Raw genomic sequence first — 26945 nt, 5'->3', positions numbered from 1 at the left:
ATTCCATATCCTGAGTGTTTAATATTCCAAGTATCCCATGTGCAGTCTACTAGGTGCCCCAAGTGAAGGAATAAAATTACCAATTATGAAAAAATATATATTTCATGTTTTCTCCTTTGATTTCTTCTTTATCCATGGGCTAGTCAATAAATAAAGCTGAATTTTGTGAAGAGACCTGGTAACTGACAGAGTCTTCTTTATTGTTTCAAGTTAAGTTATACATAATTTGAGGATCATCATTTTGGTCTTAGAAGATAAATGAATGTAATGTGTTGATCTGTGTCAGATCCATCGAACTCCATGTATCCATATGGTTTTAAACACCCAGTTATGATGACAGACATGTCAAATTCTCAGAGCTGTGGTAGCTATGGTAGCAAACTCTCTGAGATCATCGCCTGATCTGAGATAACCCAATTAGTTAACTGAATGCTGGGGTTGCTAAAGAGATCCTGAGTACACAATATTTAAAACAAGTGCCTGGAAAGGATCCATTGCCAGTATCGTTCTGGCATGCTGTAGGATTCCAGATCCATTAGACAAACAAATTTCTAATAATTTCCAAGAAGGGATTCTGAGCATTCTAAATTTTGCTTCTTCATTCCAAAAAAAAAATTTTAATGAACTATCCTGACTTAATATCTTTGGAAACTCATAGCTTATTTTCTCTGTCACAAGAATTTGGGTGACTTGGATTTTCTGGGTTTTCATTTATAAATGACTCCTTATTTTTTATATTGTTATATTATTTGAGTCTTTATAAAAATGCTTATTTACACGCTTATCTTTTCCTTATACTGTCTCCCTTTCAGAAAGATGTTTAAAATCAGATATAACAATCGAAAATGGATTTTTTTCTGAATCTGAATTTGCATATCCCTTGAATAAAGAAACACAATATCAGTGTAAACCAGGATATGTAACACCAGATGGTAAAACTTCAGGATCAATTACATGTCTGCAAAGTGGATGGTCACCTCAACCCTCATGTATTAGTGAGTAATTTTATGTTCATATTCATTTTCCTCATGATCGTTGTGCAAAAGTTTATTTTAACTTAAATCTTTTCTGGGGGGAGGGGCTGAGGTGGTTCCCATTTGAAAAGATAAATGAAAAAATATATAATTTTTTTTACTATTAAGATTAATCACTTGTAGGGTGGAATATCAGTCTATCTTTCAGTTCAAGTTTTCTTCCACTTTAAAACATCCTGTGATTTAATTAATTAATTAAATAAAATAAAACATTTTGTGATTTGGAAACTAGATAGGGAGACTTATGTGTATTCTCCTATAAACTCATTTATTTTTGGCTGACATCTTTGTGCCTATGTACCTGTTTTTTAGGTGATTAAACTTTTATGTCAGTCTTTTTTCCTAGACATAAAAGTTATGTTTTTAAGTCAAGATCTGGGTCCATAGCGCATAATTTTAATTTAACCTGTAGAATTTACATGTTTGATAATCCAGGGTAGGTCCACTTCTAACAAATCCTCTGCCTTAGGAAATCTTCATAAACATCTAATTAATGGAGACAGAAATGCTTCTAGGCGGTACCAAATGCAGCTGTGTTGAAAGATTTCCCTGTCCCTAGGTATTTATGAAGATTTTCTAAGAACAGTTTGTTCAGTTTATCTTATACTCCAAAGCTACACACTGATATTTTGAACTGATATTTAGCATCACTTTAAGTAAAGTGAATATTTGAATATCCATTTCTACCGTTTTCACTTCCTTATTTTTTTCAATTTCCATGCTTACTATGGGCACCAGCCACAGGAAAAAAATGATAAAAGTTGTTCCCATATCGAACTCATTTTATACTAAATTGTAATCAGTTATCCATTAAAACACTCTTATTATAGAAGAGAACATGTCTGTCTCTTTTTTCACTAGTTAGTTTTGTTTTCTTTTTTAAAGCTTTAAGGTAGCTGGCTACATAACACAGTATAACATTTGAGATGAATTATTTAAACCTTTATTAACATCATTCTAGTATAGTGTTAGCAAAAATTGAGACTTTTAACACTTTACTTCCTTATAACAAATTATAAACAATAGAGTTATCTCTGTGTTCAATCTTGGTAAGTTGAAAAGAATACACAGCCATTAGGAATATATTTGGGTAAAAAAATCAGGATATGAGCTTTAGAAATTATTATGTTGTAGATTTTTATAGAATGTTTAAAACTTTACTTGCATTGTTGGAAACTAATCTTATTCAACTAATCTGGCCCATTTGTCACACTGCTAATGAGTATGTCATCTTAATTCACAAAATGCTATCCAGCTTTGCTAAAAAAAGTATGATACATCTGTAATGGCCTATTTGATTACAAGCACGGGATAAACACATAAGTATAATTGATTGAAAAAAGTGTTCTTAGAATAAATTTTTCACAGTATTTAAGTGATAAGAGAAACACTGTGTAGAAACATATTTTTTCATTTTGAGTAACTTTTTCTAGACAATGATTTATCATTGGTATTCTTAGATTCTTTTAATATGATACATAATTTATTAGTACATACTAATTGATAAAGCTTTTTTTACCTCCTTGGGATGAGACTTAATTACATTGTCCATTAAATAATATTAGAAGTGAAACCTTCGATTGTATTATGCGTTAGAATCTTGTGACGTGCCAGTATTGGAGAATGCCAGAATCAAAAGCCATGGCACATGGTTTAAACTCAATGACAAGTTGGACTATGAATGCCATGATGGATTTGAAAGCAGAGATGGGCGCACAGGTTCCATAGTGTGTGATAACGATGGTTGGTCTCCTGAACCAATATGTTATGGTAAGTGCCGTTTTATCAGGTATTCTTTTTTTCAGGATTGACAAAATTAATAAAATGTGTTTAAAATATTCCATTTTGAACAAATTTGCATTATTTAAAGTCATTTTTAAGAAATAATGACTAAAATCAGGTGTCTCTTGATTTAATGTAAACTGGGAGAACAGGGTGTTTTAAAGCCCAAAGACAATACTCTATCTATCTAATGTACACAGTACATTAATGTTTCCTATGGGCCATATACATGATAGATTTGTAAATAAAGTGTAATTGTGCTTGTTACTCTAAATGCAGGCTTTCATATTATTTAAAACGGGGTTCTTTTAGTGTATGGTGTAAGAAAACCAAAATTAACGTTTCTTACAATTTCCTCAGCTATTTTGCTCCTGAGTTTCTGCTTTTACACCTTCTACCTTGAGTGTTAATTTCTTCAGATCCCAAAAGCTCTTTCTTTTCTGACTCTGACAAGTTCTGTGGACTATTATTACATGAATCTCTTTCACGTTTGGGAATCCACTATTTTCCAGGAAGAGGAGTAGGACTTGAATCTGTGGGAAACTTGAGTGGATTTAGCGTTCCACGCCAAGGGAACAGTATGTGCAAAACTTTGACAACAAAACAATATTTGAGAAATATCAGGGTGAGCGGATTCTACTCAAGGTGTGGGAGAATTTGGGGCGCCTGGGTGGCTCAGTTGGTTAAGCAACTGCCTTCGGCTCAGGTCATGATTCTGGAGTCCGGGGATCGAGTCCCACATCGGGCTCCCCACTCAGCGGGGGGTCTTTCTCCCTCTGACCCTCCCCCCCTCATGCTCTCTGTCTCCCATTCTCTCTCAGATAAATAAATAAATAAAATCTTTAAAAAAAAAAAAGATGTGGGAGAATTTTATGAACTGATGCTGGATAAGAGGCAAAGAAAGGATTATTCAGGTTTTTTCAAGGCGTGTCAGCATTTAGATTAATTTTATGATTGATAAAAAGACATAAAGAAGTCTTAAGGAAAGAAAGAATATAACTGTATCTAGATTTTTTGAAAAGTTTTTTTTTCATATGTTGTGCTTGTGGTGGAGAAGAGAAGATTCAGGAGCTTATGCACGGTGAGTAAGTGTGGGGATTGGGATAGGGTGATGGCTGACGAGATGCAAAGCAGAACAGATTAGAGATCTAGTTTGTTGGTAGAAAACATAGCTGATGTTTACTAAATATTGGATGCAAGAGAGAGTAATAATCAAGGGATTCACATGCTTGTTTTAAATTTTTTTTCATAAGCAAGCAGGTAAATGGCAATGCCTTTTTGTAAGGTGGTGCTGACAGAAGAAAGAGCACTTTGGGAGGAACATCACAACTTTTGACTTGAGCACATTATGGTTGAGTTGCCCATGGACAATCAAAATTGGATATGTAAACTACAGAGTTAAATATATATATCAGAGATATATATTTGGAATTATCACCCAATAAATGATGATATCAAATTGGTTAAGAATACAGAATAGAAAGAGAAGGGAGCTCAAGATTGAGCCCTGAAACATTCCAATGTTTAGGTGTCGGGCAGAAGAGAAATAGGTGGCAAAGTAGATAGAAAAAAGGAGGACCCAGACAACAGGAAGAAGAAAACATTTTGGAATGACTTCTCATAGTGTGGAGAGAAGAAAATGATTAAAGAATAAGGAAGTATAAGTGAATCCTGTGGAGTCAGCCTGGTCAATTCTATCATTTATAAAATTCCAGTTCCATCATTGATTAAACATGTATCTTAGGGCAACAACCAAGCTTATTTGAAGCTTTGTTCACTCTTCTTCATCTGCAAAATGTTTTAATAATTACAAATGCTCTAATATGTCAAAGGATTTGTTTTTTGTTTTAGTATGATTCTAATATTTAAATTCCAGTTTTTAATTTTATAAATTTATTAGCAAGATAGGAGGGTTCCAAATAAGAAAAATGCATTTTTTATAATATTTAGGAATGTCACAAATATCACAAACTTGGCAAATTTGAAGGGATAATTTTACATATTCCTAATTTGAATCAGAATAATCAATAATTTATTAATAGAAGGTATAAATTATAGGTTCAATAAGAATAGATAGTTGTATATTATATAAATATTCAGGACGACTAGAATAAGCCTAGTTATGTGGCCTTGAACATATTTCTTTATTTTGTTTCATGTTTCAGTTTATGATTCAGTTTGATTTCTTTACTAATATAATTAATATGATATACTATGAATTAAGCAATTTTAATAGTTACTTTAAACATTAGAAATGCCTTGTGTGTGTTCTGGTTCTCCAATTATATTTACATTAAACAAAAATACCAATTCTTATTTGAGTGCAATTTTAAAATTGTAGCATCACTTTTTTATTGTTATGTTAATCACCATACATTACATCATTAGTTTTTGATGTAGTGTTCCATGATTCATTTTTTGTGCATAACACCCAGTGCTCCATGCAGAACGTGCCCTCTTTAATACCATCACCGGGCTAACCCATCCTCCCACCCCCCTCCCCTCTAGAACCCTCAGTTTGTTTTTCAGAGTCCATCGTCTCTCATGGTTCTTCTCACCCTCCGATTCCCCCCCTTCATTCTTGCCCTCCTGGTATCTTCTTTTTTGTTTTTTTCTTAATATATATTGCATTATTTGTTTCAGAGGTACAGATCTGTGATCCAACAGTCTTGCACAATTCACAGCGCTCACCATAGCACATACCCTCCCCAGTGTCTATCACCCAGCCACCCCATCCCTCCCACCCCACTGCCAACTCCAGCAACCCTCAGTTTGTTTCCTGAGATTAAGAATTCCTCATATCAGTGAGGTCATATGATACATGTCTTTCCCTGATTGACTTATTTCACTCAGCAGAACACCCTCCAGTTCCATCCATGTTGTTGCAAATGGCAAGATCTCATTCCTTTTGATGGCTGCATAATATTCCATTGTATATATATACCACATCTTTATCCATTCATCTGTCGATGGACATCTTGGCTCTTTCCATAGTTTGGCTATTGTGGACATTGCTGCTATAAACATCGGAGTGCATGTACCCCTTCAGATCCCTACATTTGTATCTTTGGGGTAAATACCCAGTAGTGCAATTGCTGGATCGTGTGGTAGCTCTATTTTCAACTTTTTGAGGAACCCACATACTGTTTTCCAGAGTGGCTGCACCAGCTTGCATTCCCACCAAAAGTGTAGGACGGTTCCCCTTTCTCCGCAACCCGTCAACATCTGTCGTTTCCTGACTTGTTAATTTTAGCCATTCTGACTGGTGTGAGGTGGTATCTCATTGAAGTTTTGATTTGGATTTCCCTGATGCCAAGCGATCTTTCTTTGGAAAAATGTCTGTTCATGTCTTCTGCCCATTTCTTGATTGGATTCTTTGTTCTTTGGGTGTTGAGTTTGATAAGTTCTTTAGAGATTTTGGATACTAGCCCTTTATCTGATATGTCATTTGCAAATATCTTCTCCCATTCTGTCGGTTGTCTTTTGGTTTTGTTGACTGTTTCTTTTGCTGTGCAAAAGCTTTTTATCTTGATGAAGTCCCAATAGTTCATTTTTGCCCTTGCTTCCCTTGCCTTTGGCGATGTTTCTAGGAAGAAGTTGCTGTGGCTGAGGTCGAAGAGGTTGCTGCCTGTGTTCTCCGTTAGGATTTTGATGGACTCCTGTCTCATATTTAGGTCTTTCAACCATTTGGAGTCTATTTTTGTGTGTGGTGTAAGGAAATGGTCCAGTTTCATTCTTCTGCATGTGGCTGTCAATTTTCCCAACACCATTTGTTGAAGAGACTGTCTTTTTTCCAGTGGACATTCTTTCCTGCTTTGTCAAAGATTAGTTGACCATAGAGTTGAGGGTCCATTTCTGGGCTCTCTATTCTGTTCCATTGATCTATGTGTCTGTTTTTGTGCCAGTACCATACAGTCTTGATGATGACAGCTTTGTAATAGAGCTGGAAGTCCGGAATTGTAATGCCGCCAGCTTTGCTTTTCTTTTTCAACATTCCTCTGGCTATTTGGGGTCTTTCCTGGTTCCATACAAATTTTAGGATTATTTGTTCCATTTCTTTGAAAAAAGTGAATGGTATTTTGATGGGGATTGCATTGAATGTGTAGATTGCTCTAGGTAGCATTGACATCTTCACAATATTTGTTCTTCCAATCCATGAGCATGGAATGTTTTTCCATTTCTTTGTGTCTTCCTCAATTTCTTTCATGAGTATTTTATAGTTTTCTGAGTACAGATTCTTTGCCTCTTTGGTTAGATTTGTTCCTAGGTATCTTATGGTTTTGGGTGCAATTGTAAATGGGATTGAATCCTTAATTTCTCTTTCTTCTGTCTTGCTGTTGGTATATAGGAATGCCACTGATTTCTGTGCATTGATTTTATATCCTGCCACTTTACTGAATTCCTGGATGAGTTCTAGGAATTTGGGGTGGAGTCTTTTGGGTTTTCCACATAAAGTACCATATCATCTGCAAAGAGTGAGAGTTTGACTTCTTCTTTGCCAATTTGGTTGCTTTTTATTTCTTTTTGTTTTCTGATTGCTGTGGCTAGGATTTCTAATACTATGTTGAATAGCAGTGGTGATAGTGGACATCCCTGCTGTGTTCCTGACCTTAGGGGGAAAGTTCTCAGTTTTTCCCCATTGAGAATGATATTCGCTGTAGGTTTTTCATAGATGGCTTTTATGATATTGAGGTATGTACCCTCTATGCCTATACTCTGAAGAGTTTTGATCAAGAAAGGATGCTGTACTTTGTCAAATGCTTTTTCTGCATCTATTAAGAGGATCATATGATTCTTGTTCTTTCTTTTGTTAATGTATTGTATCACGTTGATTGATTTGTGGATGTTGAACCAACCTTGCACCCCAGGGATCAATCCCACTTGGTCATGGTGAATAATCCTTTTAATGTACTGTTGGATCCTATTGGCTAGTATTTTGGTGAGAATTTTTGCATCCATGGTCATCAAAGATATTGGTCTGTAATTCTCCTTTTGGATGGGGTCTTTGTCTGGTTTGGGGATCAAGGTAATGGTGGCCTCATAAAATGAGTTTGGAAGTTTTCCTTCCATTTCTATTTTTTGGAACAGTTTCAGAAGAATAGATATTAATTCTTCTTTAAATGTTTGGTAGAATTCCCGTGGGAAGCCATCGGAACCTGTGCTTTGTTTGTTGGGAGATTTTTCATGACTGCTTCAATTTCCTTAGTGGTTATAGGTCTGTTCAGGTTTTCTATTTCTTCCTGGTTCAGTTTTGGTAGTTGATACATCTCTAGGAATGCATCCATTTCTTCCAGATTATCTAATTTGCTGGCATAGAATTGCGCATAATATGTTCTTATAATTGTCTGTATTTCTTTGGTGTTGGTTGTGATCTCTCCTCTTTCATTCATGATTTTGTTGATTTGGGTCATTTCTCTTTTCTTTTTGATAAGTTTGGACAGGGGTTTATCAATCTTGTTAATTGTTTCAAAGAACCAGCTCCTAGTTTCATTGATCTCTTCTACTGTTCTTGTGGTTTCTATTTCATTGATTTCTGCTCTGATCTTAAATATTTCTCTTCTCCTGCTGGGTTTAGGCTTTATTTGCTGTTCTTTCTCTAGCTCCTTTAGGTGTAGGTTTAGGTTGTGTACTTGAGACCTTTCTTGTTTCTTGAGAAAGGCTTGTATTGCTATATACTTTCCTCTTAGGACTGCCTTTGCTGCATCCCAAAGATTTTGAACAGTTGTGTTTTCATTTTCATTGGTTTCCATGAATTTTTTAAATTCTTCTTTAATTTCCTAGTTGACCCATTCATTCTTTAGTAGGATGCTCTTTAGCCTCCATGTATTTGAGTTCTTTCCAACTTTCCTCTTGTGATTGACTTCTAGTTTCAAAGCACTGTGGTCTGAAAATAGGCAGGGAATGATCTCAATCTTTTGGTACCAGCTGAGACCTGATTTGTGACCTAGGATGTGATCTGTTCTGGAGAATGTTCCATGGGCACTAGAGAAGAGTGTGTATTCTGTTGCTTTGGGATGGAATGTTCTGACTATATCTGTGAAGTCCATTTGGTCCAGTGTGTCATATAAAGTCTTCATTTCCTTGTTGATCTTTTGCTTAGATGATCTGTCCATTTCAGTGAGAGGGGTGTTAAAGTCCCCCACTATTATTGTATTGTTGTCAATGTGTTTCTTTGCTTTTGTTATTAATTGGCTTATATAATTGGCTGCTCCCATGTTAGGGGCATAGATACTTACAATTGTTAGATCTTCTTGTTGGATAGACCCTTTAAGTAGGATATAGTGTCCTTCCTCATCTCTTATTACAGTCTTTGGTTTAAAATCTAATTTGTCTGATCTAAGGATTGCCACGCCAGCTTTCTTTGGGTGTCCATTAGCATGGTAAATGGTTTTCCACCCACTCACTTTCAATCTGGGGGTGTCTTTGGGTCTAAAATGAGTCTCTGGCAGACAGCAAATCGATGGGTCTTGTTTTTTAATCCAATCTGATAGCCTGTGTCTTTTGATTGGGGCATTTAGCCCATTTACATTCAGGGTAACTATTGAAAGATATGAATTTAGTGCCATTGTATTGCCTGCAAGGTGACTGTTACTGTATATTGTCTGTGTTCCTTTCTGGTCTATGTTGCTTTTAGGCTCTCTCTTTGCTTAGAGGACCCCTTTCAAGATTTCTTGTAGGGCTGGTTTCGTGTTTGCAAATTCCTTTAGTTTTTGTTTGTCCTGGAAGCTTTTTATCTCTCCTTCTATTTTCAATGACAGCCTAGCTGGATATAGTATTCTTGGCTGCATGTTTTTCTCATTTAGTGCTCTGAATATATCATGCCAGTCCTTTCTGGCCTGCCAGGTCTCTGTGGATAGGTCTGTTGCCAATCTAATGTTTCTACCATTGTAGGTTACAGATCTCTTCTCCCGAGCTGCTTTCAGGATTTTCTCTTTGTCTCTGAGACTCGTAAGTTTTACTATTAGATGTCAGGGTGTTGACCTATTTTTACTGATTTTGAGAGGGGTTCTCTGTGCCTCCTGGATTTTGATGCCTGTTTCCTTCCCCAAATTAGGGAAGTTCTCTGCTATAATTTGCTCCAATATACCTTCCGCCCCTCTCTCTCTTTCTTCTTCTTCTGGGATCCCAATTATTCTAATGCTGTTTCATCTTATGGTATCGTTTATCTCTCGAATTCTGCACTCGTGATCCAGTAGTTGTTTATCTCTCTTTTTCTCAGCTTCTTGATTTTCCATCATTTGGTCTTCTATATCACTGATTCTGTCTTCTGCCTCATTTATCCTAGCAGTTAGCACCCCCATTTTTATTGCACCTCATTAATAGCCTTTTTGATTTCAACTTGGTTAGATTTTAGTTCTATTATTTCTCCAGGAAGGGTTTCTCTAATAACCTCTGTGCTTTTTTCAAGCCCAGCTAGAATCTTTAAAATGATGATTCTGAGCTCTAGATCCGACATCGTACTAATGTCCGTATTGAGTAGGTCCCTGGTAGTCGGTACTACCTCTTGTTCTTTTTTTGAGGTGATATTTTCTGTCTTGTCATTTTGTCCAGAGGAGAATAGAAATGAGAGAACAAAATGCTAACAGGGTAACAACATCCCCAGAAAATACACTCTAAACAAATCAGAAAAGACCTGAAGCTGGGGGAAAAGAAAGGGAAAGAAAGAGAAAAGAAAAGAAAAAAAAGAAAAAGAAAAAGATAAGAACAAACAAAAACAGAACAAAACAAAAAAAACAGAATATGATCAAATATGATCAGGCTGGTGCATAGATCAGTGCCACACACTAGATTTGGGGTGTATTTTGGTCTCTTAGAAGAAAGTGCCTCCCAAAATTTTAAAGAAAGAAAAACTTATATATGTACAAAAATAAGGGTTGATATGATGAAGGGATGGAATATGACTGTAAAGATGAAAATTATAAAAAATTTTATAAAAGGAATTGATAAGAAGTTGTTTGAAAAAAGAAAGAAGAGGATTTTTTAAAAAAGAGAAAAATAAAGGGAGAGAATGTGATCAGGCAGGAGACTAGAACAAAACCATACACTAGAGATTTAAGATATATTTTGGTCTGTTAGAAGAAACTATATCAAAATTTTCAAGAGAACAACTTATATATATATGCCAAAAATAAGGGTAACTACTATGAGGGGATAGAATATGACTCTAAAAATGAAAAATAAAAATGTTTTTTAAAAAAGGGATTGATAAGGGGCCTGGGTGGCTCAGTTGGTTAAGCGACTGCCTTCGGCTCAGGTCATGATCCTAGAGTCCCAGGATCAAGTCCCGCATCAGGCTCCCTGCTCAGCAGGGGGTCTGCTTCTCCCTCTGACCCTCTTCCCTCTTGTGCTCTCTGTCTCTCATTCTCTCTCTCTCAAATAAATAAATAAAATCTTAAAAAAAGGGGGGGGGGATTGGTAAGATGTTGGTTGAAAAAGGGAAAAAGAAAAATTCAAAAAAAAAAAGTTAAAAAAAATGAACTTTGAAAGACTAAAGCATCATGGGAAAAAAGCCATGGACTCTATGTGCAGTATTCCCCTAGCGCTGGAGTTCTACCATTCTCATTGATCAGTAAACTTGGTCTTGGCTGGCTGTTCTTGCTGATCTTCTGGGGGAGGGGCCTGTTGCTGTGGTTCCCAAATGTCTTTGCCGGAGGTGGAATTGCCCCGCCCTTGCCTGCTCCAGGCTAAGTAATCTGCTTGGGTTTGTGCTTAGGAGCTTTTGTTCCCTGCAAGCTTTCCGTACAGCTTTGGAAGATGAGAGTGAAAATGGCGGCCTCCCAATCTCCGCCCCAGAGGAGCCGAGAACTCAGCCCCGCTCCTCAGTGAGCCCCTCAGAGAAAAGCAGTCAGTCACTCCCATCTCCCCTGTCTCCGGCCGCACTCCGTGCTCACCCGGCCTGTGACCGAGCGTTTCTATCTCTGGCACCTGACTCGGTGTGGAGTCTCCAAACCTAGCAGATCCCTGCGGTGCGCTCCCGTGCAGCTCTTCCCAGGGGAGGAAGGGGGGTCTCCCCGGATCTGCCGCTTGTTGGGTCCCTGCTAGAGGAGCAGTGGCCCGACTGTGCCGCGGATCACGGTTTATGGCAACCCCGAGCTGAGAGCCCGCGCCTCGGCTCCGTCTCTGCAGCCTGCTCCGATACCTGGGAGCTCTGCCACACTCAGGCACCCCTGGTCTTTCTGTGACCCCGAGGGTCCTGAGACCACACTGTCCCATGAGGGTTCCACCCCCCGCTTAGCCACTGGAGCGACGTCCCTCAGCGGAGCAGACTTCTAAAAGTTCTGATTTTGTGCTCCGCGGGTCTATCACTTGCCAGAAGCGGCCGACGGAGGCCCCCTCCCCCGCCGTCTATCTTCCCGAATATCGCCTCGGATTCACTTCTCCGCACGTCCTACCTTCCAGAAAGTGGTCACTTTTCTGTTCAGAGAGTTGCTGCTATTCTTTTCTTCAATCTCCTGTTGAGTTTGTAGGTGTTCAGAATGGTTTGTCCCTATCCAGCTGAATTCCTGAGACCAGAGGAAATCCAGGTCTCCTACTCCTCTGCCATCTTGCTCTGCCGCTCTCATAGCATCACTTTTTTTAAGCGAGAGAATACTTTTATGTTTTGAGAGTGCAAAACAATATCACATTGTATTTTATCAATAAATGTCAGTTATAAAATCAGATCCAGTATAAGCAAGTTGACCTTACAAATACATTTTCAGGATACATATATTGCTATTTAATGCCTTAATATTTCTGAGTCCCTATGAATTTAGAAGGTGTGTAATACCTAATATGTAATATTTTTCAAGGAGGATTTATCTGATGCCCCTCTGTATGTGCAGTACCCAGCACCTCATTTTTATAAGACACGTATGAAATTTACTTTAGTGATGATTATATTATATATTCTCACTAAATTATTTGACTCTTTTTTATAGAAATAGAATGCAAGGTTCCAGTAGTAGAAGAATACTTAGTTCCTGAGCCCAGAAAACACAAATATAGAGTTGGAGACCTCTTGAAATTCTCCTGCAGACAAAGACTTAAAAGAGTTGGACCAGACTCAGTTCAGTGTTATCACTTTGGATGGTCCCCTAATCTTCCAACATGTAAAGGTGAATATCTGTCTTACAATTGGTAAAACAAGAATTAGGATTCGGGTATCAACCTTTTTCCCCCCCCTCTTAAATTTCTGTTGGCTTTGAGTGTGTCTATAATCTAGTGCATTAAGCCAGGACATGTGTTGGGGGGTAGATACCTCAGACTTCCTTATTTAAGCAATTAATCTCCAATTGTTTCTTGAAATATGTAGTGGAAGTATGCATAGATACATATATGATGTCTCACACTCTTTTGTTATTATTCCTTTTGCCTGCAGTTCCACCAATAATATTGGACACTTTGTATAGCATGGGCCTTTCCTCAAGTTTTATTGAGTGTCTAAACAATATTCAAGCAACTTATAGTCAGTTCAATCACATGCATGGCTTAATCAAAGTTAAAACATCTTGATCTAATGCTTGCCTCAAACGATGGCATTTTTTCAAACAGTTTTGATAAAATGTTTCCATGGAATATGAATATTGCTATAATTTACACAACCACATTTATTAATTGCTTTGCATACATCTTAGAATACCTAGATTATTAAACATATTTCCTGGGCTTAAATATTTCCAATACACTAGTTCAGTGTAAGTAATAGAACTGGGAAACATGTTTCTGGTGTAAACACCATTGTTTAAGAAGGCTATAATAAATTATATTATAAATTATACAAAGTAATTTTTAAAAACTCTCTACTTTATGGATTTTTAAGTTGTAAAATAGATAATTTAACGATTATTCACACAGTATTTCTCTTGTAGAGCAAACAAAACAGTGTGGGCCACCTCCTCAACTCCCCAATGGGAAAGTTAAAGAAACAGACAAAGAAATCTACGAACACAATGATTTGGTGGAATATGTTTGCAATACTAGATTTCTGATGAAGGGTTTTAATAAAATTCAATGTGTTGATGGACAATGGACAGACTTGCCTATGTGTATTGGTAATGTATAAAAATATTCATATTTAAACATAAGTCAACACTCTTTGTATTCATAAACACATAAATTGCATTTTGTAAATAAACATATTTTTGTGAAATTTTCACAGAGGTGGAGAGTACATGTGGAGATATACCTGAACTTCATTATGGCTCTGTTGTTGAGTCTTCTGTCCCTCCCTATCGCCATGGAGATTCAGTAGAGTTCAATTGCAAAGAAGAATTTACAATGATTGGACACAAGTCAATTACATGTATTAGTGGAATGTGGACCCCACTTCCTCAGTGCATCGGTGAGAAGAAACTTCTCAAATTGACAGTCAATGAGATTTAATATTTTTATGGCAAAAAGTGTATTTGCAAACATATATTTGAAATTTAGGTATATTCTTGAAAATGTCAGGTCTTAGGGGTACCTGGGTGGCTCAGTCGGTAAGCATCCACCTTCTGCTCAGATCATGATCTCAGGGTCCTGGGATTGAGCCCCCACATCAGGCTCCCTGGTCAGCAGGGAGTCTGCTGCTCCCTCTCTCTCTGACCCTCCCCCTGCTCATGCTCTCTCTCACTCTCTCTCTCAAATAAGTAAATAAAATCTTATTTTAAAATGTCAGTTCTTAAATTACAATGAAGGTAGACATTGCTTATAGCTCATTATATGTCTACAAATTAGCAATAGAATTTTATCAGTCTTTCTGTCCCTGATATTAACACTGTTTATAAGTGTGAAGCTAAATTTTATTTATGGTTATTCATATGATTTAAATATGAGTACTAATGACCAAGAAAATAGAACTATATTTGCAAAAAAGACCACTTTTGTTTTTATGTGGCACTCTTGATTTCAGGTCCTGGAAAACAAAGTTACTACCCACTTGTTACGTTCCTATAGGAATCTTGCCTCTCTCAAAGTTTCTAACAATTTCCCAATCTGTTTCAAATGCAACAACAAGTTAATGCGCTGAAGGGTGGGTGGGCTGCAGGCCCTCTCAGTCAGTAGGAGAACTCAGTCAAAGGAGACAGTCAGGGTTAGGCTAGGAAACAAATCTGATGGATGGACTTCCCTCTGACTGATGTATGTAAATCATCCTGACCCTTTGGATAACCAAGTCTTTTATGACTAACATGGAAAACATTGGGGGCCCTTTTCATTTTACCCTCAGAATGAGTTCTTTCCTAGAGTTTTCCTAGGTCTTACATTCAAAGAGAGCCCTGGATGTCCAGTCTTACTTATTCATCAGATTTCTAGGCATTAATTGTTCCAAGGAGAAGGTAGGGCTTGGGCTCACACTCCATGAGAGCAGAGATTTACTCCTATTTTGTTCATGATGTATTCCCAATACACAAAATCTGGCAGACCCACAGCAGACATTAAACAGGAGTTTGTTGAATGAATCATAAGTTTTGTTGCTTATTAATCCTTACATTTTTGCTAAACACATTCCCATTAGAAGTATTGTCAGTCCTTCAAGACCAAAGTTCAATCTTTGTCCTCTTCTATCTCCACAGATGATCTCCCCTTATTTCATATGGGAGGAAAAACCCAAAGTTATAACGGCCATGAAAATTCTCAACTTTTCACTCTTATTCTAAAATATATGCTTCCATTATTACTCTTTTCTGATCTCAGAGTTTGCTTTCCAAAGGTTAATCTTCTACCTATATTCAGCTTAACATAATCCCCTTACAGGTATAATAGACCTTACTCCAATTTTCTCCTCTCAGTGTTTATTTTGTACCTCCAGCTAGTCTAGCTGTTCACTCTTCTCTGAATGTTTATTTTCCCCTCATAAACAAAGAACTTCTTTCAGAAACCAATCAGTCATAGGACAATGACAACCACCACCACCACTCCTTTTGACTATAGATCGTCCTTTAGTTACCACCACCTGAACACCTTGTTTTGTCTCCCTCAACACTGTGGACAAGCCCTAAAAATAGGATAAATTCTTGCCTCTAGTGTCTTTTGAATTAGTCTCCTTTGTTTTATTTTTCAATGTATTACAAAATCATTACTTCTTTGGTTAATCATTAACAAATCATTAACAAAGACCTACATCAACTCATATTTTATTAAATCCAAAAAGTGCTTTAATCTGTATTGAATTTTTGAAATACATAGCTATATAAAAAGTTATATTTAACTCAGAGTCAGCAAAAATTTACTATTATAGCGTTAAAATATTATTGAATTATAGGGTGATCTGATATATAAAATAGCTCTTCAAAGATTGTAAAAGTATAAACAGGAGGGTGCCTGGGTGGCCCAGCTGGTTAAGCGACTGCCTTCGGCTCGGGTCATGATCCCGGAGTCCCAGAATCGAGTCCCGCATCGGGCTCCCTGCTCAGCGGGGAGTCTGCTTCTCCCTCTGACCCTACCCCCTCTTGTGCTCTCTCTTTCTCACTCTCTCTCTCAAATAAATAAAAAAATTTAAAAATAAAAAAAAAGAGTATAAACAGGAAACAGGTTGTGGCTTTAAGCACCCAACTTCTAATTCCAAGAATCTGTTCCTATTTTTTAGTGATCATGCAAAAGATCTACTTAAGGATTTACATTCTGTATACTACATCTTAGATGTACTTTTCTTATTATATTACATTACCTTTATTGAAAAAAATATATTTAAACTAGCAACTTCATATATTCTATTTCCACAGATAAATATGGGACCAAATGTAGTCAGGTGATGACTGCTCAGTATGTAGATCATCCAAAAAAGTGAGCCTCTTACACTTTTCTAATCCCCAGAATGTATTTATGATGGACATTTTCTCTGAAATTTCAAAGACTGGACACAGGACTTATGTTCATACATAAGAGCCCATCTCATGCAATATGGTCAGGAATAAATTGGTTGGTGGGGTTTATGGGCTCAAATTCTAATTTCATTATACTATTGACTCTAAGCTATTTTTTGTAGTAGTTGCTTTGATTCTTATAATTAGTCTTTTCAAGGGAATATTTTCATTTTATAGCAACTGACAAACTTGAGAAGTGTAAATACAGCTTGACTAGACAAGAAGCAAATCTATTAAGTAAGATTGTATTTGATCATAACGAGAAAATAAGTTATAAATGCAGAGGAACAATAAAGCAGAAACATTCAACATGCATAAATGGGCGATGGGATCCCGAACTAAACTGCACAGGTAAGCTCTTGTTTACAATATTTTCAAAAACTTACTCTATTTCTTCCTAATTTATAAAAGTAGTATCTTTGTGGCTTCTAAAAAATTTTACCTATGTATTACTACACAGAAACTAACCAAAACCCTATTTCTAAATACTAATTGCATCAGTGCATTAGTCCGCTATAAAACAAAACACCCAGAAACTTGGTGGTCTTGAATTAACATCCGGCCAGGTATCTTGAAGAATTAGTGTTTGGGTTTTCTTTGAGGCTGAAGAGAGCACAAAGCTGGCATCCCCCCGGTTTCCGTGCCCTGAGAAGCACCTCTGTAGCCTCCAGATGTGTGGCAAATCTGAAGTCTGCCCCTCAAGCGAAAGTTCCAGGACAAGTACATTGGCCTTTTTCACAACAAGACTGAGGGTGTGTTTCAGTCGGCTGTCTGTGTAGTGCCCTGGAGGCGGTGGCCTGCCAAGAAGTGCCTGTCCCACTGATACAGTCCTGCGGGAGCCAGAAAGGCAAGCCCCTGTGGCCACCAGCGCCAGGAGATCGAGGAGCGTCCCCTATGTGGACTGAGCATGTTGCCAGCTTTGGTGAGGCAGCAGGAGAAGGCAGGGCTGGGCCACACCCGCTGGCTTTTATGGGGCCATAGGAGAGCACTGGGCTGGAGTGCACCTGCCGGGGTTCTCAAGGTGGAGGGCGAGTGTAAAAATGGCACCTGCCACACCTCCGTCGTGGAAAGAGTCCCAACAGACCCCTGCTCCTCAGGAGATGCTTTAAGATTAGCAAATGGCTCTCCTTCTCATACGTCTAGGTGTTTCTCAAACTGTTCCGGTCACTTTGGTCCCCTGGGGGTAGTGGGTCTGGGTGCCAGCTCTTTAAGAAAAGTATCTCAGGGGGTGCCTGGGTGGCTCGGTTAGGTGTCCACCTTCCAATCGGGTCATGATCTCAGGGTCCTGGGATCGAGCCCCACATCAGGCTTTCTGCTGAACAGGAAGTCTGCTTCTCCCTCTCCCTCTGCCTGTGCTCTCTCTCTCTCTCTGTCAAATAAATAAATAAAATCTTTAAAAAAAAAAAAAAAAAGTATCTCCGTTCTCTACAGCCCATTGAGTCTCCTGGATATGAGACCCGTTGGTTTTCTTTTTTTTTTTTTTTTTTAAAGATTTTATTTATTTATTCATTAGAGACAGAGAGAGGCAGAGGGAGAAGCAGGCTCCCAAGGAGCAGGGAGCCCGATGCGGGGCTCGATCCCAGGACCCCGAGATCATGACCCGAGCCGAAGGCAGACGCTTAACCATCTGAGCCACCCAGGCACCCCATTGGTTTTCAAAGCCAGGTGTTGGGGGGGCTCATCTTTCTTTTGCAGGTCCCAGAGTTTGGGGTGCTGATGTGGGACACAAACCTCTCTCTCCTCAGGGAGAAGCTCTGGATTTGTGAGATCCCACCTGATTGTGTGTAGCCCTGCCAGGGGTGGGAGTTTTGTCCCTACTGGGTCTCTGACTCTCCTACCCATCTCGATGTGGCCCTTTTACTGTTTGTTGTGAAGGAGCTATTCAGCTAGTTTTCAGGTCTTTTTTAGAGGAAATTGTTCCATATGCACCTGTGTGTCTCTGGGAGGAGATGAGGTCAGTTTCTTCCTATACATTTGTCCTCACACTCGATTTGTGCACATTGATTTTATACTCTGACACTATACTAAGTTGCATTATTCATTTTAGGTATTATGTTGTAGATCTGTGGTAATTTTCTGTAAGCAATTATGTCACTGAAAATACAAGACTTTATTTTTGCCGGTCTTTTTTATTTTTATTTTTTTATCTTATCACACTGACTTGGACCTCCAGTAAACTGTTGAAAGGAAATGATGAGAACATACAACTTTGTCCTATTCCTGATCACTGGGAGAGGATATTCAACATTTTACCACAAGTATAATGTCAATTTAGGATTTTTGTAGATGCCCCTTATCAGTTTAAGGAAATTTCCTTCTATTCTTACTTAACTGAGTGAGAAATTTTATGATCAACCAATGTTGAATGTTTTTAAATGCTTTTTATGTATCTCTCGATATGATAATATGACTTCCTTAATTCTGTTAATACAGTGAATTATATATATAAATTTTTGGATGTTGAACAGATCTCTCCTCCCTAGAGTTAACTCTACTAGGTAGTGACAGGTTATTCTTTCTATATTTTCATGTACTTGATTTGCTGATATATTTTTAAGGGGTTTTACATCTATATTCATGGGGAATATTAATCTATAGTTACTTTTTCTTTTAATTCCTCTCCCAAGTTTTGTTGTTAGGATTATCGTGGCCTCATAAAACGAATTGAGGACTGCTCTCTGCTTCTCTGTTTTCTGAAAGTATAAATGTAATATTATTATTACACATATTATTATTTTATTATTTGTATCTTAAATGATTGATAGACTTCACCTGTAAAGTCATCTGATATATAATTTGCTTTTTTGGAAGTTTTTCTTGATGAAGAATTCAATTTCTTTAATAAGTAGTGAAATATTCAGATTTTCTTACTGTCTTTTGTCAATGCAAGGAAGTTGTATTTTTTTTAAAAGGTTTTAATTATTTATTTGAGAGAGAGAATGAGAGAGAGAGAGCACATGAGAGTGGGGAGGGTCAGAGGGAGAAGCAGGCTCCCTCCTGAGCAGGGAGCCCGATGCGGGACTCGATCCTGGGACTCCAGGATCATGACCTGAGCCGAAGGCAGTCGCTTAACCAACTGAGCCACCCAGGCGCCCGGAAGTTGTATTTTTGAAGAAATATCTATTTTATCTAATTTATGAAATTGATTGGTATACATTTGTTTCTAATAGTCACTTAATATTCTATTTTCATTTTAATTATATAGTTTCTTTGTTGTTATCACTTCTTTCATTCTTGACATTGACAGTTATTTTTCTCTTTCATCTTTATTATTCTTCCTAGGTTTTCTTTTTTTCTTCAGTTTTCTTAATATTTCCAGATAGCCAATTTTAACACTTAATTTTCTCCATTTACTCTCTCTTTTATTTTTTAACCTTATTAACATTCACTATTTTTTTGTTTTCTTTTTTCTATTTGTCTTTCTCAATTTTCTCTCCTCTGTGGACAAACTGTTTTTTTCATTCTAGTTACTTTGCTTTTAATTTTATTTTTTCATTTATTAAGGTAGAAAATTAAAACATGGATTTAAACCATCCTGCTTTTCAAAGATAAACTCCATTTTTCCTTCTAAGTACAGCGGTAGCGGTCTCAAAATTTTTATATCTCAAAATTTTTATATACATTTCATTTTCATTTAATTCTATGTGAAATGTTTTCTAATATTCCTTGTGATTTCTTCTTTGACCTATCAGTTATTTTGAATTTTGTTTCTTAATTTCCAAATATTTATTTTTTCCTAAATAAAGTTATTCTCTTTTAACAGCTTTTTTTGTGGTATGATTGCTATACAAAGAACTGCAAAAAAAAAAAAAAAATACAGAATAATTTTTAAAACAAAAATAAAATAAAATACAAGTAATTAAAATACAAAAACACAAAGAAACTTTTTTAAAAAGTATAAACAGGTGATTTGCAGAATAGTAATTCTGCCTTTAGGGAAATTTAGTTGTTAGACCAACCTTTAGCAAAAATGTATCAGAGGAAGTACAAATTAAGATTATTAGGGTGAAAATGGTTAAAGATCAGATACAGAAGAAACTCAATCTTTGACAATGCATTGAAAAAAAATGCCGAGATATTTAAAACAAATAAGAAGAAAAGGTTTTGATTAAATATAAAATACTTCTACACTTAGATAGAAATAGAAAATATGAGAAATAGAAAATATTAGTAAGCATGAATGAAATGTATTCAGTCAAATATTTCTCTGAATTGCATACAAAATCTTAAGTAACTGAAAGGACTTACAAGACTTCCCAGTGTACACTCACATAAGACCTTTAATGAAATAAATGCACAACAGGAGAAAGCAAAATCAAGGAATCATAGAGAGATCCAAAAGCCTCCAGGTACAGCCATCCAAAGTCTTCCCTCAGTTGAACAAGACATGCTTTGTCTTCAGATTATGAGCTGCCACGATACATGTGCGGTATCTCAGGTCTCTGGGAGCTCAGACACGAGTTTACAGAGGAATCTTGTGTCCCTTGCTGGTCATGCAACTGAAGCCAGGCTGTCTGATCTGTTCAACAGGGTGCATTTTGTTAACCTATCTATCTCTTAACAGTGTAGGCAAGCTAGTAAACAGTACCTCCAGAGAGTTTTGAACTTTAAACAACACACTGTAAACATTAGTGACCATATCTAATTCTTATGTTAGCCAAGAATCTGTATCAGATAATTGATCATTAACTACATGTAATTCTTCCCCTGACTAATTAGCTTCCATTCCACACCTAGTGAGGGTTTAAATCCAATCACAATACATTTGATTATGGATATCTGTAAACAAGATAACAAGATCCTGGTATCAGTATTTATTTAGTGCCTCTTACTGAGTGAACAACTCAGAACATCCTAATGGTTAGAAACCATTAAAATAAGTTTTACATAAATTAAGCAAGATTTGTCACAGAAAGAATAAAAGGAAGATACTACGAGTAACATGGTGAGAATATAAACCACATGTGATATATTAAAGTGCTCTACAAGCCGAAGAGTGTAACATGTTTAAATATAGAACATAATGTCATTATTTGATCATTAATGATACATTATTATTGAGTTTTCTGTTTAATTATCTTTTTAATATGTTTAATTTATGATTTTTAATCAAGAAATCTAAATTTTAATATTTTTAGAAGTTAGAACGCAGTCATGCCCCCCTCCACCTCAGATTCCCAATGCTCAAAATATGGCAACGACGGTGAATTATCAGGATGGAGAAAAAGTATCTGTTGTCTGTCAAGACAATTATATACTTCAGGATGCAGAAGAAATTGTGTGCAAAGATGGAAGATGGCAGTCAATACCACGCTGTGTTGGTCAGTACTGCATAACTCGCTTCATAACATTCTTTCAAATGAGCTTAATAAGCCCCTGTGCTTTGTGAAAAGGAACAAGATGAAGACCTTTCTCTATACCTATTTCACTTTACCTTGAAACAGTAAATTACAAACTAAGTATACAAATCAATCAGCATTCTTTCACTTCTACTGTGCAATGAACAGACAAAAACTTCGGGTTATTGTGCAAATACCAGAGAAAATTTCCATTTATGTCTATTTTACTCCTCATGATGAACAGGACAAGAATGAAGGGGCGTAGTGAACAAGTAGATAATAGCATAGATTTTATGGAGACATATATGCTTGCAAGTTTCAAATGTCTTTCAGTTTTTCATTAATTTAATTTGTTCAAATTATCCTTATTTTAAAATCCCAAATGGCATTTGATTGCATTTTTGAATTTAAACATTGTATCTATACTTGACCCTTTGATCTCTGTTCTTCATATAGAAAAACTTGCGTGTCCTCAACCACCTCGTATAGAACATGGAACCATTAAATCATGTGAATTTTCAGAAGAAATAGAAGAATCATTGAAACCTAAGCTTTACCCACATGGCAGCAAGTTAAATTACACTTGTGAGGATGGTTTCAGGATATCTGAAAAAGATGAGATAACATGCCAGATGGGAAAATGGAGTTCTCTACCCCGGTGTGTAGGTGAGGACAGTATGCAAACTAAAATTCTAGTTTCAATTTTCAAAACAATCCATTAAACATAATTGTCATCAAAGTCATGAGAAAGAATCCTTTAGGTTTCTAAATATATAAAATTTAAAATATATAAAATTTATATCTAAATATCTAAAATCATTTATATATTTATGTATTTTACCAAACAATTTTTGCATAATCAAATCTATCCCATTTTTGTTAATTTTTTTGATTCATTATAGAATCACTTTTAATTCTGGCAGTTGTTTAATTAAAACTAGATATGTAGTGCAGTTAAACCTACCTATTTATATAGGTATGACTATTCATATTCCTACCTATTTATATAAGTTGTACTGTTAGCTTTGCCATCAGTTTTGTGTTGTTTTTCTTATCATTTTCTTCCTGATTTCTTACAATATATGGTACTTATCTTAAGATGATTAATTCTCAATGCCCTTCTTTCTATTATTCACTATATTGGTTTAAGAAGCACTGATAGTCTCTTTCATAAATACATTGACATTTTTATTTTTTATTTTTTTATTATTATTTTTAAGTTTTCACTTAAATTCCAATTAGTCAACATACAGTGTAAGATTAGTTTCAGGTGTACAATATAGTGATTCAGCAATTCCATCCAACACCCAGTGCTCATCACAAGTGCCCTCCTTAATCCTCATCTCCTATTTCACCCATCCCCCCACCCACTTCCCCTCTGGTAACCATCAGTTTGTTCTCTATACTTAAGAGTCTAATTCTTGGTCTGCCTCTCTCTCTCTTTTTTCCCCTCCACTCATTTGTTTTGTTTCTTAAATTCCACCTATGAGTGAAATCATATGGTATTTGTCTTTCTCTGATTTATTTTACTTAACATTATACTCTCTAGCTCCATCCACGTCATTGCAATTGGCAAGATTACATTCTTTTTTATGGCTGAGTAATATACATACTACCTTTTCTTTATCCATTCATCTATCAAGGGACATTTGGGCTGCTTCCATATCTTGGCTATTGTAAATAAGGCTGCTATAAATATCAGGGTACATGTATCCCTTTGAATTAGTATTTTTGTATACTTTGGGTAAATACCTAGTGGTGCAATTGCTGGTTCATAGGGTAGCTCTATTTTTAACTTTTTGAGGAATCTCCATACTGTTCTCCAGAGTGGCTGCATCAGTTTGCATTCCCACCAACGGTGCAAGAGGGTTCCCCTTTCTCCACATCCTCACCAGCACCTGTTATTTCTTGTGGGTTTTTGTATTTTATTTTAGCCATTTTGACAGGTGTGAGGTGGTATCTCATTGTGGCTTTGATTTGTATTTCCCTAATGATGAGTGATGTTGGGCATCTTTCCATACATGTTGGCCATCTGTAGTCTTCTTTGGAAAAATGTATATTCATGTCTTCTGCCCATTTTTAATTGGATTATTCACTTTCCAGGTGCTCAGTTTTATAAGTTCTTTCTATATTTTGGATACTAGCCCTTTATCAGATATGTCATTTGCAAATATCTTCGCCTTTTAGTTTTGCTAATTGCTTCCTTCATTGTTCAGGTTTTTTTTTAATTTTTTTTGTAATGTTAATCACCATACATTATATTATTAGTTTTTGATGTAGTGTTCCATGATTATTGTTTGTGCATAACACCCAGTGCTCCATGCAGAACGTGCCCTCTTTAATACCCATCACCAGGCTAATGCATCCTCCCACCTCCTTCCCCTCTAGAACCCTCAATTTGTTTTTCAGAGTCCATCATCTCTCATGGTTCAACTCCCCCTCCGATTTCCCCCCATTCATTCTTCTCCTCCTGCTATCTTCTTCTTTTTTTTTCTTAACATATATTGAATTACTTGTTTCAGAGGTACAGATCTGTGATTCCATAGTCTTGCACAATTCACAGCGCTCACCATAGCAAATACCCTCCCCAATGTCTATCACCCAGCCACCCCATCCCTCCCACCCCACCCCCACTCCAGCAACCCTCAGTTTGTTTCCTGAGATTAAGAATTCCTCATATCAGTGAGGTCATATGATACATGTCTTTCTCTGATTGACTTATTTCGCTCAGCATAACACCCTCCAGTTCCATCCATGTTGTTGCAAATGGCAAGATCACGTTCTTTTTTATGGCTGCATAATATTCCATTGTATATATATACCACCTCTTCTTTATCCATTCATCTGTCGATGGACATCTTGGCTCTTCCCACAGTTTGGCTATTGTGGACATTGCTGCTATAAACATTGGAGTACACGTACCCCATCGAATCCCTACATTTGTATCTTTGGGGTAAATACCCAGTAGTGCAATTGCTGGATCACATGGTAGCTCTATTTTCAACTTTTTGAGGAACCCACATACTGTTTTCCAGAGTGGTTGCACCAGCTTGCATTCCCGCCAAAAGTGTAGGAGGGTTCCCCTATCTCCGCATCCCCGCCAACATCTGTCGTTTCCTGACTTGTTAATTTTAGCCATTCTGACTAGTGTGAAGTGGTATCTCAGTGAGGTTTTGATGTGGATTTCCCTGATGCCAAGAGTTGCTGGGCACTTTTTCATGTGTCTGTTGGCCATTTGGATGTCTTCTTTGGAAAAATGTCTGTTCATGTCTTTGGCCCATTTCTTGATTGGATCATTTGTTCTTTGGGTGTTGAGTTTGATAAGTTCTTTATAGATTTTGGATATTAGCCCTTTATCTGATATGTCATTTGCAAATGTCTTCTCCCATTCTGTCGGTTGTCTTTTGGTTTTGTTGACTGTTTCTTTTGCTGTGCAAAAGCTTTTTATCTTGATGAAGTCCCAATAGTTCATTTTTGCCCTTGCTTCCCTTGCCCTTGGCCATGTTTCTAGGAAGAAGTTGCTGTGGCTGAGGTCAAAGAGGTTGCTGCCTGTGTTCTCCTTTAGGATTTTGATGGACTCCTGTCTCACATTTAGGTCTTTCAACCATTTGGAGTCTATTTTTGTGTGTGGTGTAAGGAAATGGTCCAGTTTCATTCTTCTGCATGTGGCTGTCAATTTTCCCAACACCATTTGTTGAAGAGACTGTCTTTTTTCCAGTGGACATTCTTTCCTGCTTTGTCAAAGATTCGTTGACCATAGAGTTGAGGGTCCATTTCTGGGCTCTCTATTCTGTTCCATTGATCTATGTGTCTGTTTTTTGTGCCAGTACCATACTGTCTTGATGATGACAGCTTTGTAATAGAGCTGGAAGTCCAGAATTGTGATGCCGCCAGCTTTGCTTTTCTTTTTCAACATTCCTCTGGCTATTTGGGGTCTTTCCTGGTTCCATACAAATTTTAGGATTATTTGTTCCATTTCTTTGAAAAAAGTGAATGGTATTTTGATAGGGATTGCATTGAATGTGTAGATTGCTCTAGGTAGCATTGACATCTTCACAATATTTGTTCTTCCAATCCACGAGCATGGAACGTTTTTCCATTTCTTTGTGTCTTCCTCAATTTCTTTCATGAGTATTTTATAGTTCTGTGAGTACAGATCCTTTGCCAATTTGGTTAGATTTATGCCTCGGTATCTTATGGTTTTGGGTGCAATTGTAAATGGGATCGACTCCTTAATTTCTCTTTCTTCTGTCTTGTTGGTGTATAGGAATGCCACTGATTTCTGTGCATTGATTTTATATCCTGCCACTTTACTGAATTCCTGGATGAGTTCTAGCAGTTTTGGGGTGGAGTCTTTTGGGTTTTCCACATAAAGTATCATATCATCTGCAAGGAGTGAGAGTTTGGCTTCTTTGCCGATCTGGATGCCTTTTATTTCTTTTTGTTTTCTGATTGCTGTGGCTAGGACTTCTAATACTATGTTGAATAGCAGTGGTGATAGTGGACATCCCTGCCACATTCCTGACCTTAGGGGGAAAGCTCTGTTTTTCCCCATTGAGAATGACATTGGCTGTGGGTTTTTCATAGATGGCTTTTATGATATTGAGGTATGTACCCTCTATGCCTATACTCTGAAGAGTTTTGATCAAGAAAGGATGCTGTACTTTGTCAAATGCTTTTTCTGCATCTATTAAGAGGATCATATGATTCTTGTTCTTTCTTTCGTTAATGTATTGTATCACGTTGATTGATTTGTGGATGTTGAACCAACCTTGAAGCCAAGGGATCAATCCCACTTGGTCGTGGTGAATAATCCTTTTAATGTACTGTTGGATCCTACTGGCTAGTATTTTGGTGAGAATTTTTGCATCCATGTTCATCAAGGATATTGGTCTGTAATTCTCCTTTTTGATGGGGTCTTTGTCTGGTTTGGGGATCAAGGTAATGGTGGCCTCATAAAACGA

At 37.0% G+C, this 26945-nt stretch overlaps 1 protein-coding gene across 4 annotated transcripts in view; it reads left to right on the top strand.

Annotated features, from left to right (window-relative positions):
* LOC118530846 (complement factor H-like) overlaps positions 1–26945 on the top strand; it is an 80286-nt gene that overhangs the window by 33767 nt on the left and 19574 nt on the right. For all 4 annotated transcript variants that reach the window (XM_078078335.1, XM_078078333.1, XM_078078336.1 and 1 more), the window contains exons 4-11: positions 813–995; positions 2631–2804; positions 12737–12913; positions 13667–13849; positions 13957–14139; positions 16820–16993; positions 21781–21963; positions 22438–22647. In XM_078078335.1, the coding sequence (XP_077934461.1) occupies positions 813–995; positions 2631–2804; positions 12737–12913; positions 13667–13849; positions 13957–14139; positions 16820–16993; positions 21781–21963; positions 22438–22647 (1467 nt within the window). The remainder of the gene's footprint in view (positions 1–812; positions 996–2630; positions 2805–12736; positions 12914–13666; positions 13850–13956; positions 14140–16819; positions 16994–21780; positions 21964–22437; positions 22648–26945) is intronic.

Source organism: Halichoerus grypus, chromosome 7, assembly GCF_964656455.1.
Source record: "Halichoerus grypus chromosome 7, mHalGry1.hap1.1, whole genome shotgun sequence".
Lineage (NCBI taxonomy): Eukaryota > Metazoa > Chordata > Mammalia > Carnivora > Phocidae > Halichoerus > Halichoerus grypus.
Note: the sequence above shows the minus strand (reverse complement) of the source record. Positions and strands in the feature narration are given on the sequence as shown.